The sequence below is a fragment of the Anas acuta genome, chromosome 1 (genome assembly GCF_963932015.1).
Source record: "Anas acuta chromosome 1, bAnaAcu1.1, whole genome shotgun sequence".
Lineage (NCBI taxonomy): Eukaryota > Metazoa > Chordata > Aves > Anseriformes > Anatidae > Anas > Anas acuta.
The window spans coordinates 140132359-140145750 of record NC_088979.1 but is presented as its reverse complement, the minus strand read 5'-3'; the positions used below and the strand labels follow the sequence as shown (position 1 = coordinate 140145750).

Below are 13392 nucleotides of genomic sequence, written 5' to 3'. Positions count from 1 at the left end.
AGAGGATGCAGCCCTGTGGATCCTTGTGCCTGTCTGCACACACCAAGGGTGCGCAAGCAGCCACAGGGAGCGAGGAGCTATGCCCTGCGTTTGTGAGTTCACACGCAGTGGGTGGGTGCTTGTGAGGAGCTGGGGAACACCCCATAGTTTAGCTTTGCTGCTCCAGACTCTTGGGGTCCTGAGCTTAACTGTGTTGCAGATGCACAAAGCCTGCATCTGCAGATGTGGCTTTATTTGGATTTGCACCGCTAGAGAAGTGTGAAAGATGCTCTGACTTTCAGGCTCACTGGGGGCCATTTTAAACACTGGCTGAAGATCAGCAACAAAAGCAGGTTCTATTCTAGAAAAGGATTAATTTTTTGTTTAAATAGTTGTGGGACACATAGTTTATACACGTCTTTTTTTTTCTTCAAATTCTAAATCAGAATATATTTTCTGCTCCAGCCATCACTTAGATTTTTCTAAGATTTTTCATTTCACTGTAACCTGCCAGAGGTCCCCTCCATCCCAGTTATACCTGCAAGTTATCAGTTTGCCTTTGGGTGCACGGTCTGTAAGTCTGTAATGCTTCTAGTACTCACTTGGATTTAATATAAAAATTGAATCTGCAAAGAGTTAGGTAAGGAGAGAAGACATTATGCGAAGAAATGGTTTGAATACACTTCCTTGAATATATGTCAGTATGGCTTCTCCTCTGAAATGCACATGTGCCTTCTGAGCTTAGCATCTCAAAATCTTCACAGAACAGGACTGCCAGAAAGGCACTGAAAAGTCATGTCAGTTCAGATGAGATGGCAACGTGTCATGTATGCCACCACAAGTTTCTTTCTAGTTGAATTTCATTCATTCTAGCTGGTAAACTAGAGATCAAAAAAAAAAAACTTAAAACAAACCTAAAGTAGAGATCAAAAAAACCTAGAGATCAAAAACAATTTTTTTCATTAATTTTAGCTGGTAAACTAGAGATCAAAAACCTTGTATCTTTTATCGATCCCTTGTGTGCCTTGGACTACGGAAACTCTTTCCTTGTGTGGCATTGCTTAAAACTCATTATCATTTAACTGTGCTGGATATAGAACAGAGACTGCAAGAGGACGTTGAGTGATTACAGGGCAGAGCGGCCGCATCTCCAAATCACAGTTGATTAAAATATGGCTGTGATCAGCCTCACAGTACCTTGCTATGTGGTAGTGCTTTTGCCCAGCTGTGGGCAAACAAGCTTTGTGGACCAGAAGGGGCAACACAGTGTAAAATCAAAAAAGCCCTGGCTCTTAGCTTGCTCTCATGTGGCTTCTGCAGTATTTCCCAAAGCTGCTTCTCCATGGGGCAGCCTCTGTACACACGTGTCAGAGCAAACCTACATGTGCCATGTTTTTCTGGTGGAGGTGGTTTGCAAACTGCAGTTGGAGCTGTATCTTACGGAAATCTTAAGGCTTCAGTTCACATGCCTTGTCTTTACGAGAGAGGTGTGCTACACTAGGAGTAACTTAAAAGAGTTCTTTTAAAAAAATCAGCCAACTTTGCAAAGTTTGGAATTGCTATGGGTCTCTGAAAGAATGGTATTGGCTGTAGGAGGGGGACTACAGCCCCACAAAGCCCGCAGTTAGCATGATGCTGTGCTCCAGCCATCTTGTGAAGACGTCTGAGTAGAGGATGGGATGTTGTAGGCTTTGAGGTACTTACTTCAAGGTCTTTGATGGAAACATCTGCTCAGCTTATAAAGTCACTCCTCTTCCATTTTAATAGTTCATCAAGATAGGGTACTTTCTCCATCCAAACGTTGGAGATTTGGATGGCCCTCAGGTTTTCGCTTGGGCTTTGTGTCAGCAGCCAAAGAGGAGGGAGGCCCAGCATGACCGAGGCTGCTGTTCATGCTGTCAAAAGTAGATGGTAGGAGGTTGTTTTGGCACATCTGGCTGAGCTGGCAGGAATTCCTCTTTGGCAAATTTGCCTTGGGTGAGTGTGCCTGTGAGGTGGGGAGGGCTGACGTGCAAAACAAGACCAGCACCTGACGCTTCCCCTTTCTCTTTCCAGTGGAGCCACCGGCGGGCGTGGAGGAAAAGGCTCAGTGCATCGGCATTCCCGACGGGGCCTACGGCAAACTCCTACCTCATCCCAAGCCCCCCCTGCCCATGGAGTGCACCCGACGCGCCTTGCCCCCAGAGGAGGGGGACGGCTCCGGCCTGAAGAGCGACCTGAAGGCAGGGCAGAGCAAGGGCGCCTGGCCGGCCGAGAGCGGCTACGCTGGCCCACAGGGCTGCGTGAGGGACCTGGCGCCCACCTCCGAGCGAGGAGGGCCCGTGCCCGAGAACGGGGCAGCGGGCGAGGGGCCGGTGGAGGGGAAGGGGCTGGCCGCCAGCCTGATGGAGAAGCCCCTCTGCGGCGGGGGGAAGGCTCTGCCCGAAGCGGCCGTGCCTTGCCTGGGGCAGGGCACCGGCCTCCCTGCCATGGACGCCAGCACCGTGGGGGCTGCCCCCAACCAGTTCCACCCTCTCTACATGCCTGGTCTGGAGTACCCCAATTCGGCCGCCCGGTACCACATCAACCCGGGGCTGCAAGGCTTCAGCCCGGTGATGGGCGGCAAGCCTCCCCCCGTGTCCCACCCGCAGCATTTCCCTTCGCGGGGCTTCCAGCCGAGCAACGCCCACCCCGGGGTCTTCCCTCGCTATCGGCCCCACCAGGGCATGCCCTATCCCTACCAGCCCCAGCCTCAACCTTCCTACCACCACTACCAGCGGCCGCCCTACTACGCCTGTCCGCAGGGCTACTCGGACTGGCAGAGGCCTCTGCACCCCCAGGCCAGCCCCAGTGGCCACCCGCCCCTGGCCAGACCCCCCTTCTCCGAGCGGGGGAACATGAGCGGCTTGCAGGGCTGCGAGGCGCTGAGCGCTGCCCTGGCTTCTCCCAACCGCATGGACGTAGCGAGTGCCAAAGAGGTTTCTCCGAGCGACGGGCAGGATCTGGGGCCTGAAGATGAGAAGTCCGAGGAATCGCAGGAGCGGCCGGAGAGTCCCAAAGAGTTCCTTGATTTGGACAACCACAACGCGGCCACGAAGAGGCAAAGCTCAGTGGCAGCAGGAGAGTTCCTCTACGGAGCTCCCCCGCCCCACCTGGGTTCGGGAATGGGATTTGGGCCATCGGCTTTCCCTCCCCACGGGGTGATGCTACAGACTGGCTCTCCCTATGCATCCCGGCATCCCGCCAGCCATTTCCAACCCAGGACATACGGATCGCCCATGAATGCCCACCTGTCTCATCATCATCCAGCCTCTGGCCAGGCCAACGGCCTCTCTCAGGAGGGACCCCTGTACCGCTGCCGGGAGGAGAACATAGGTCACTTTCAGGCCTTGCTGATGGAGCAGAGAGGCAGTGGAGGTGGCATGGGGGGGCCACCCCAGGACTTGTATAGATCATCGGGGTAAGAGCGTGTTTTCTGTGAGAAGGAGAGGTGGGAGGGGGCGATGCCTGGGTAACCATGTGTGTTGGGTATTCTTGAAACGCCCAGGCTGAAGTCGGAGGAGCTGGCAGGTAATGTGAAAGGCTAATGGGTTACTCAGACTCTTGAAGTAAGAGGTCCCTTAGACCGTTCTGGGAAACGAAAAGAGTCTTGCTGCAGCTTTTTAAAACGCATAATTTTAGGCATCGTGGAAACCTGTTAGCCTCTCCTGTCCGTCTCCACACTGGTGCTTTGTTTTATCTGAGAGTATTTTGTTAAAACGTTGTCCAGTGTTGTGCATCTCTTAATCAAAGGGTCTTGTACCAATTTCTTTGCAAGAATTTCATTTCGTCTTTCTCATAGTGCAACAGAGTGCCTAACTGAAGTGGAAGTTAGCCTCTTGTTACGAACTCCTCTACTTTAATGTCACCCTCTTCTTTCTTTTTTGCCCTTCCTCTCTGTCTCATATTTCCCTTAAAGAAAAATCAAGTCTCATTGAGATTTTGCATATTAAGTTTTATTCCCAAGTGGAAAATTTTGCTACTCCAAAAATTCCCTGTTCAGACTTCGTAAATGTGCTTCAGCTGTTACCATTTTGCGATAGTTCCAGCATGACTTGAGCAGTAAATCTTGTAAGGCAGATGTGGAGAAAAAGGACCCAAAGGACTTTTCTTCTCCTAGTGTTGAGGGGTTACAACTGTGTCATTGGGGGAGGGGGACAGGAGTCAAAGTTTGTGTTTGCGGAGGGGGGGAAGCCTTAAAAAAGAAGACATGCAAAATACGTACTTGTATGTGAAAGTTGTGTGTGTATGCATTCGGTCAAGTAGATGGGGTTTGCTCTTGATGTTCATGTGCTAAAACTCTCTCCATTCAACCTGGCTCCAGAATGCAAATGCATCAGGCTCAAGTTCCCTTCCCGAAGATGCCTACAGCAACCATGTCCCGGGAAGATTTGACGCCACAAAAACCATCAGCGTTGCCTCTGGATCAAGTAAGGGTCACCCAAGAGAGCAGAGCTCAGATGAGAGCCTCTTTTCTTAGTGACAATTAAAGGACAGAAATGTTTGCCAAGAGTGGGAAGCATTGGAGGAAGCTGGGAAGTGAGCTCACTGTTAGGTAGAGGAACCGGGGATGTCTCTGTCTATAACACACAACCTGGGCTGACGTAGTGCTAGATTTGAAGTAATTGCATGAAATTGTGAGGCTGTTCCTTCCTACAGCTGGCTGTTAAAGTCTCCAACTCTTCTTCTTCCTCTTCCAGAGCTAGTCCAAGGAAGGAAGGACCTCATGAAGACGAAAGCCACACGTGATTTGGACAAGGGGGAGGAGGGGCAGGCCTTCCTCCCACCCTCCCCTCACCCAAGCAGCACGTAGCTTCCCGGGTCGGTGGAGCATGGTGCCACGGCGGCTTTTGTGTTGGAAACCCGGAGCGGTGCAGGGCCCCAGCCGGCCGAGCAGCTGGCTCGCCACCACAGGGCGAGCATCGCCAAACCTAGTGGCTTTCCGTGACTGGAGACTGCGTCTCGTTCAGGGTTTGAGGGATTTTTGGGGTGGGGAGGGCGGGGGTGGGGGCTGAAACTTTCATTGACTGCTAAACTCAGGTATATTTTTCAGGGTGGAAGAGGACGATGATGGAATTTTACTTGTAGTATTAACGTGTGTGTTTTGGAGCTGGATCCAGTTTACAGAATTTAACCTGTTGCCTTTTTAAATAAATTTCTGTTGTTGGTGAATGTATTGTACATAATGGGGGAGGGGGTGGGCCCAGCTTGTAGTGGGCTTAGCACTGGAGGAATCCTTAACTGTTTACAATCATATCACACTGAAATCTTTCAGGATAGGGTGAGGGTTTCGTGGGAGTGGGGAGAGGTGAGGGAACATGCAATGGATGACTTGCTGTCCTCTGCAACTGAGACACCAACTTGTAGTTGTTTTACTGAATAGCAGGGATTGCTCAGGGGCATAACGTGTCCTCCTCTTTCTCTTCTCCTCTTCCTCCTTCCCCTCTCGCCCCTGCCTCCACCCCTCTGGATCCAGGGCCTGAGTGCACTTCCAGCTCCCTGTCATCGTGGGGGAACAAGGAAACCAGGACCAGGAATTGAAACCAGGACAGGACACTCATAGCATTGTCCCTTCTGCTAGCGTAGTACCCTCCTCCCTGCCTTTTTCGTAAGATTAAGTTAAGCTCTAGAAAACAGAAAATGGCACAAATGGTCATCTTAGACTTCTTTCTGTGAAACCAGTGCATCTGGGTGTGGAGCAGCACCTGTCCAGCAGAACAAATGTGCAGGTCTGTACCCCTCCCTGCCTGAGGAGGGGAACCATGTCCCTCCTTTCTTTCTCTTTCCTTGCCTATTTTCACCTCTTAGCAGCAGCAAAGCAGAAACCACACCAGGATTCCTGACCGCTCTCAGTTGCCTGTGAAAGCAGGAGTATAAGGCTGTTTTGGGGGAATGGTTTGTTTGCTAGCGTGAGCTGTTTGTTGGCCAGCAGAGTTGGGCTTGGTGTTTACAAGAAGCCGGTGATTCAGAAAGCATTGATTTGAAATCAGATGTTGAGGTGGAATGGCTTGGGCAGTGGGCGATGAGAGAGCCGTGTGCTTGAGCTGAGTCAGTTTACCTCCGTTGTTTTTGATGTTGTAGCAGCAAGTACAGTGGCAGCTACCCTCAAGGGCAATACTCGGTCTGCAGGCACTTCTCACAGCAGCAGCACTGCACGGGGAGCCCCTCGTTGACACATCAGTTCAGTAGGCATCTCTTCTGCAGCTGCTTATCCATACCTTGAAACTAGCACAGCTGAATATTCTCGGGGGAGTCGGGGTAAGGCAAGGTGGAGTTGCTGTGCTGTAAGACTGGGCAGCAAGGTCTGTTGGACCAGAGCCCTAGTGCAGGCTGGCTCTGGCAGGACAGCGGTGTGTGTGTATTTATATATAGTTAAGAAGGACGTGCCAATGTGCTGGCCAAAAAATTGTGCTTGCGGGAGCACAAGTGGCAGCAGAAGTGAGCACGTGAGGACAGAGCAGCGTGCCCTTTGGTCAGCAGTACCAGCCAGGGGAAGGTTTTATTCTCCAAGCTCCTGGAGAATTTTTGACTGCTTTGTCACCTTGGATGGTGCTGTCACCCCTGTTAGCTGGATTGCACTAGCGTTCACGGCCACACTGCCTGTGTCCTGCTGTGTGTATTGACCATGTGCTCGCGCAGTTGTTTGAGCAAATGGCAGGTAGCATCTGACTGAGCCATTACTCCTTCTGTCCTCAGCTTCTGGAAACACAAAGGGCCTAGAAGACGAGAAGTGATCTTTCTTCAAAAAGAAAGAGGAAAGACTGGTATATCAGTGCCACTCTTACAAATCAGCTTCAGTCCTTGTTGCTGCAGTTTTGCCTCTGACGAGCTGTGTAGAGCCAAGGCATCTTCCAAGCCTAAGAGGAGTTAAATTTCTTCATGCGAGCCCCACAAGTGTGTTTATAAATTCACTTCTCCTTACTCACTGCTGCAGCTAGCCTTTGAACCACAGCTGCTCTCTGTTCGGTCCAGTGAGTTGCCTGGCTTAGCAGGCTCCTCCCCAAAGGAGGACTTCAGCTTAATGTCAACTACTTTACTAAAACGAGATTTTTTTTTCCCCTGTTTGTGTTCATCAGTCAGGGAACAGCTGTCACTGGTGGATTGGTCTAAACTGGAATAGATAATCCTGAAGGTTGTCCTTGGAGTGAGAAGCTGGTTACTGCGCTACCCGGCCAAGAACTATGCGGTGGCTGATCTGAGTTTGTCCCAGATCTGAGGGTCTACTGCTGGCTTATCAGCTGGCACTGGGTTTTCAGAGGGGCCCCAGCTGCTGGGAAATGCAAGTCTGGATTTAGCTTTTCTTTCACTGAAGCAGTAATAAGTATTTTTGAAAAGGCATGCAAGTATAACTGCTCTTCAGGACAAAAAAAAAAAAAAAAACACAAACGGGACAAATGAGAAAACCATTGCATCTCTTTTTAAGGCAATCTTTACTTCATTTAGTTCATTTTCATTAAAAATGGAGGAACTGTGAAATATAGCAAATGTAGCAAAGTATTCGAAATTCTGGAAATGTGAACGTAGATTCTGCAAACAACCCTTGCCATACTTCAGCCTGTGTCTCCTGTATCATGGACAGCTATTCAAGTATTTGAAGTGCCTTTCAGCTCAATGTGAACTTTGTGGAACAGGAGGTTTTGAAGCTGTACAAAATGAACAAGCCAAAGCACTCTTGGTCTTCAGCTGGAACCAGCACTGAAAACACGCTTCTAGTGGTCATGGCATTTGGATGAGTACCAACCCTAGATCAAATCAGGAGGAATAAGAAAGGCAGAAATTGCTTATGGCCTGTGCAGAGAGGGTAATGGAGCGTTAGGGAGTGATAGATAAATACTGTGAGGATCCTACGTGGAGTGTGAGACGTGAAGGTACAGTCCCTTACCTGACCTAATGGGAAACCAGGGAGGAGGTGACTTGCAGAGGGTAGGTGAAACAGCAGTGAAACTGGCTCCCTCCCCTTGGGAGGTTTTCTAGGTAAAAGGCTTTTGATGTAGTTGGTAATTCTTGTTAAAGCGACTAACGAGCTGCTTCTGGGAGGACACATGGTTTGTATTAGAAAAGCACTAACGTAGCATAGGGAAAACTATGGCTGGGCAGCAGGGACATCCTGGGGACGGGGCATGCTCAGATCAAGAGCTGCTTGTGGAACCTTAGCTCGGAGTTTCCAGACTTTCAAATGCTTTGTTTGTAAATGTTTTGTGGGTTTGGTTGTGTTTGTTTGTTTTTAGTTGGTTTTGTTTGCTTGTGATTTTGTGATGACATTGAGGCATCCCCCCAAAAATGAGAGCTCTGTCTCGCTAGGTACAATCTGAACAAACCACCCCTCAGGAAATTTGCACCCCTCAGAGCCCCCAGGGACTGGGAGCAGATAGCTAAGGTAGAACAAAAGCGAAAGTACATGGAGAGAAGCAGAAAACATGAATGTCATTGTTTATGGTTTCCTAACCTGTGCTGTGCAGGCCGATTTGTAGACATTGTGAAAGAGACAGGTTTAAGGAGAGATTTAGAAGAGAGGAATGGCAGCCCTTTAGGGACAGGATGGTACCTCTTTCCCCATGAGTCGGTGTTACAGTGCAGGAGAAAGGTAGCTGCCTTTTAAAATATCCTTGCTTTTGACTGTTGTATTTGCATCACTCTCTCATATAACATTTTAACAGAATATAGAGAGTTTCTGGACTGATTGGAACCCCTCTTTTTCATCCTCCAGCGTTGTTGTAATATAATATATTACCAGTTGGACCCTTTTCAGAAAGCATGTTGAGCTAGGGACTTTGCAAAGTTCCCTTACTTTTCCCATATGGAGGACGTGTTTTGCTGTAATTATGGATATCCATGTTAAACAAGGCTGTATAATAGGAAGAACGAAGCAAGCCAGAAGTTCCCAATATTCCCAGAGCAGTTTTGTTCTTGTCTTCTGGCTTTTCAGCCTCTCGCTCTCCTCACCACCTCCGCCTTTGCGAGTGGTGTGTGGTGTTCACAGGCTCCCTGGATGCTCGATTGCCATTATAAATGCCATTGTATAAGCCTCCCCTGGGACTCTGGTGGCTTTTGACATCTTAAGCACTACAGGCCCTGGCAGTTCAACTAAGTATTTTAAGCAGGTCAGTAGCTCAGGCCTCACAGTGATTTTTAGCTGCGTCCAGCAGAAGCTTGCAGTTTATGAATTCCATGGTGTGACCCACCAAACCACTTGGTAGCAGTCCAAGACACCAGTCTGCAATGAGGAGGACAAAAGAGGAAAGTAAATTTGAAGTTTCAAGGCCCAACTGGCTTGATTTGTGACTCTAAAGTACATGAAGACACTTTTCTTGGAAGAGTTTCTAATTCTTTCTTGTCTGCCAAATGCCTTTCCCGTGCAGGCTTTCTGAAGCAAATCTCCTGTGTATATTTTTGTAAGTGTGGTTTCTCAGGGTCTTGGAGAGCTATCAGCTTGATGTCTTATCTGAAAGCTAGTCACAGAGGCTGTCTTTCATTCTGCTGACTGAGGCAGTTTCCCTGCAGCTCCTCTCTCTTTACACCCCAACACTTCTCCATGTAAAATGAAAGTATAATTAGACGACAACCCGCATCTCTCTCTTCTGCCGATCCCTGTCAGTCTTCTGCATCTCTGCGTTGAGCCAGAGTTATTGCTTTGCTCTCTGTGGCTTTGCTCGGGGTTGGTTTCCCAAGGAGACGCCTCGGCGTTGCGCTGTGCGCCGTGGAGTTTCGGGGAAGGTGCCGCAGGAGGTGAGGGGAAGCAGAGGAGTCAGCTCTGGCAGAATTCCTGTTTCGCTTTAAGGCCGGTGCCGGTGGTTGAACAGCAGGTGTGTGAGTGCCGTATCCTTCCTGAGATTGAGATAGCAGGCTATGAAAGTGGTGGTGCAGCTGCGGGCCATGTGACAAGCTTTAAGAGCGTGTGCTTATTGTAACCAAGAAAGCATCTCAAACGGTGACCTTCCAGCCTTTCCCCATCTGTACCTGTTTAACATACAGATGGGGGGAGAGCACACTCCGGCTTGGCAGGACCCCTGCCGCCCATGCGGAAGGAAAACGCTTTTAACCAGCACATAATGAACCGAGCGTTGTGGTGTTTGCTCTGCTGCCCACCTCCCTCCAGCACGCCGCTCTGAAAAGGCGCTGGGGGGACTTTCGGGTAGGAGCTGCTGGGATGGAGGCAGCAAAGCTCAGTCTGCCCATAGGGAAGAGAATTCAGGGCAGGGTGTATGTATCTGAAGCTAGGAGGTAACATCCAAACGTTTCCTCAATGTGCAGTGTGATGCTGTGCCCTTCCTGGCTGCTGTCCCGCCTTTGCTCACATGCGGTATCTGAAAGACCATGGAGCGCTGTGTGGTTTCACTGCAGCTGGCCTTGTGTCCACTTGTTTTTTTTCTCCTCATTCTGCAACAGTGGCCTAGATTTCTTTTGGAAAAGGTCTTCCTCTTTCTGAAGAGTAGGATATCAGAGGATAGTGCATCCAGGAGCCAGAGAGAGCTACATCCAGCAGTGGAAGAGGGGACGAAGGACTAATTAGGGCTAAGGAATAATTGGGATTGTCACCAGTTGTAGCAGGTTCCTCTGTCCTTTGCCTTTTTAATTTGGAAACACATGGTTCACCAGCAGAAGGGTAGGAATTGGAAAAACTGAAGTAGAAGTGACACTTAGTGACACTTCTACTTAGCGTGTGGGCAGATGTCACTGTGGTGGATGAATTTGGGCCAGGTGGCCGTGACGGGCTCCTTCAGCCTTCAGCGTGAGCAGACGCCTCGCGCATCAAGCGCTGCCGGGCACGTCAGAGGAGCCTCCTCCCCTTCCCAACCCAGTCAGGCAGGACAGGAGCTTGGCCCTCCACTTGTACTCTGGAAAGTCCTCTGGTCGCCCTTTGTGTCACGCACCGACATTTCCCCTCCCCTCGCTTTCTCCCCCTCTGCTCTCTTCGCCGCTGTCAGCCGCGGAGCTGAGAGCTCGCTGCGCAGGGCAGGGCAGGCGGCCGGGCTTGCCAGCTGTCTCTGCATATGCATGTAGGAAGCAGGCGGGGAGCAAGCATTGCCCTCCTTGTGACGGGAGTGAAGGTGTCCTCGTGGCTAAGCAGCGTTCCCCCGCGTGCCCCCAGGGTTCACCACCCTGGCACGGCGACGTCTGTCCCCCTGCCAGCACAAGGCCCCTCTTGGGACCCTGCCGTGTCTACCTCCAAGGTGGCTTTGGTTAAAAATACACACTGTGTGCAGCCCTGAAACCTGTTACCTCTCTTCCTTGCTAGCTCAACTGCTGCCTGATTTTCCTGAGCAATAATAATGTGCAGCAGTGCAGCTTCGACCTTCCCCTGCTGTGTCAAGCAGAGAACGGCCATAAAATGCGCTGTGGGGCTCCCGACTTCGCTGGGGGAGCAAGGGGCTTCCTGCTGCCTTCCCAGCCGCTGTCATGTTGATTTAGGTGGCCAGGAGAGAGCCGGTCACTCTTCTGAGGGTGGGAAGGGAGCAAGCTGGAGCTGAGCCTCATCCGTAGCCTGGGTTCAGAGCAGGGAGGAGAGGGGTGGGCGCACCCCGGAGTGACCCACGGCTGGAGGCAGCGGGCGCCTGTGCCTCTACATCTGTCCTTCTGCAGCTGGGTGGTGTGGGGTGGCTGGGTTTGTTGTTTTTGTTTTGTATTATTGTAAGTTTGTAAAGAATGTAATCTGTCTGTCGGGGGCATGAGGAGGAAATGGGAGCCTTCCTCCTTCGGGGTGAGACTGTTCTTGCATCGCTGCGGGTTTTGTTGCTGGCGGGGAGGGGGCCCAGCAGCCACGGGGGCAAACTCCTGACCCCAGCCACCACTCGCAGCTATCCCAGGGCACCGGGAGGTGGGGGCACTGCAGCAGAGACCTCCCCCCAGGCTGTGAAAGCCACCCCTGCCTGCATCCTTCGGCGGGGGGATCTGCACCGGGGTCTTCTGCTGGCTGGTGGGGCGTCACACCAAGGGCTGGTGCTGCTCTTCTACGGCTCAAGCAGACCCCGAGCTGGCCGGCTGCCCGTGCTGCTGAGCCAGGGAAGGCCGGGCTGGGAGGCGCACACCTCCGTGCAAGAACAAATTTGGGCTGGAGCCGCTGCCCCTGCTGTCACCCCGCTCCCAGCTCGCCCCCGCCTCCCTCCCCGTCCCGTAGAGCACAGTGTCAGGGATCCTCTTCTCTCTCCTGCTGCTGCTGCAAAGTTGTGTGAACTTTCCTGGTCAATACTGGAAAGGGGAATGCTATTTATTTTTATATTGTGTATATTTTGTCTTGGTCTGCTGATTACCTTTGTTCCCCAAGAGCGACAGTTACCTCAATAGTTAGTTTAATACTGTGTGTTGGGTAATTTTTTTAAAGAACTTTTTTAAAAGCTTGATCCTTGGAGGTCTGTAGATTTTATTTCCATATGAATTGGTTATTTTGTATAAAGTACATTCTTAAAATAGCAATCACCCTTGCTGTGCGTGTGTTTTCTTGTCTCTGGGATGTCCTCCCTCTTCCTTTGCAGGGGGGTCGGAGAGGGGCGGGAGGGGATCACAGAGGTCTTTTTAGAGATACAAAGCCCTGGGCTGTGGTCAGAGGTAGTGGGACCACCTGAAAACCATTTACAGGAGAGCACCTGGGAAGCTAATTGGGATCGTTTCCCCTCCTGAAGCACAGCTGTCTGCCTACCAGCAGCCCGGCTGTGGGAACGAGGTGGTGTCACCGGTTTCCCACAGGTGCCCTGTGCTCACCCCCAGCCTCTCTGCGCTTTAATAAGGGCGGCTGCCCTGGGGTGAAGCCCACGGTGTCACGCTGCTGTGAAGGACGAACCGACCGAGCCGGTGTGGTTCCCTTTGTGCCGTTTCGCTGCCAGGCAGGGTAGGGGGTGAAGGCCCCCGGGGGCTGTCAGAGGAGCAGGAAGCTGCCTGAGCCCAGGGGCAGCTCCGCAGCCCTATGGAGACCATTTGCTGTTTAATAAACCTCCCGTGTGAAATGTGGCAGCGGCCACAGCCCTCTGAGCAGAGGGGTGCTGAGAGCCAACGCAGCCCTTTCTCACAGGGGTTTGGGCACCGAAACCGGGAACGGGCCTGGCGGCTGCTGGAGGTACACGGGGGTGACTGCGCTTGGCCCCTGCTCAGCTGCTCCCTGAATAAGCAGCTCCGTTTTGCTGATCCAGCAGCTTTTCATCAGGGCAAAATTAATGTGATTTCTTTCAAAGTTGGTGCCAGCAAACGTGGAGCAGGGGATGGATGGCAGAAGGCGGGGGCAGGGGGGCTCCCGGCGGCACGCTGCGTGCCCCCCCTGCCCTCCCGGGCTGTGGCTGGTGAAAGCTCCCTCTGTCTCCTCCCGGGCTGGTAACAGATGCTGTTGCTCACATCTTCCTCTGCTGCCAAAACAGCTTTGCAGGGTAGCCAGCTTGCGCCACGGGGCCCATCTGCACCTCCTGCGCC

The 13392-nt window shown here is 51.5% G+C and overlaps 1 protein-coding gene across 3 annotated transcripts in view; it reads left to right on the top strand.

The window, feature by feature from the left end:
- Positions 1 to 12408, top strand: part of CECR2 (CECR2 histone acetyl-lysine reader) — a 100217-nt gene extending 87809 nt beyond the window's left edge. For all 3 annotated transcript variants that reach the window (XM_068660477.1, XM_068660486.1, XM_068660495.1), the window contains 3 exons: positions 2035 to 3418; positions 4322 to 4427; positions 4698 to 12408. In XM_068660477.1, the coding sequence (XP_068516578.1) occupies positions 2035 to 3418; positions 4322 to 4427; positions 4698 to 4703 (1496 nt within the window). In that variant the 3' untranslated portion in view covers positions 4704 to 12408. The remainder of the gene's footprint in view (positions 1 to 2034; positions 3419 to 4321; positions 4428 to 4697) is intronic.
- Positions 12409 to 13392: the final 984 nt, after the last annotated feature.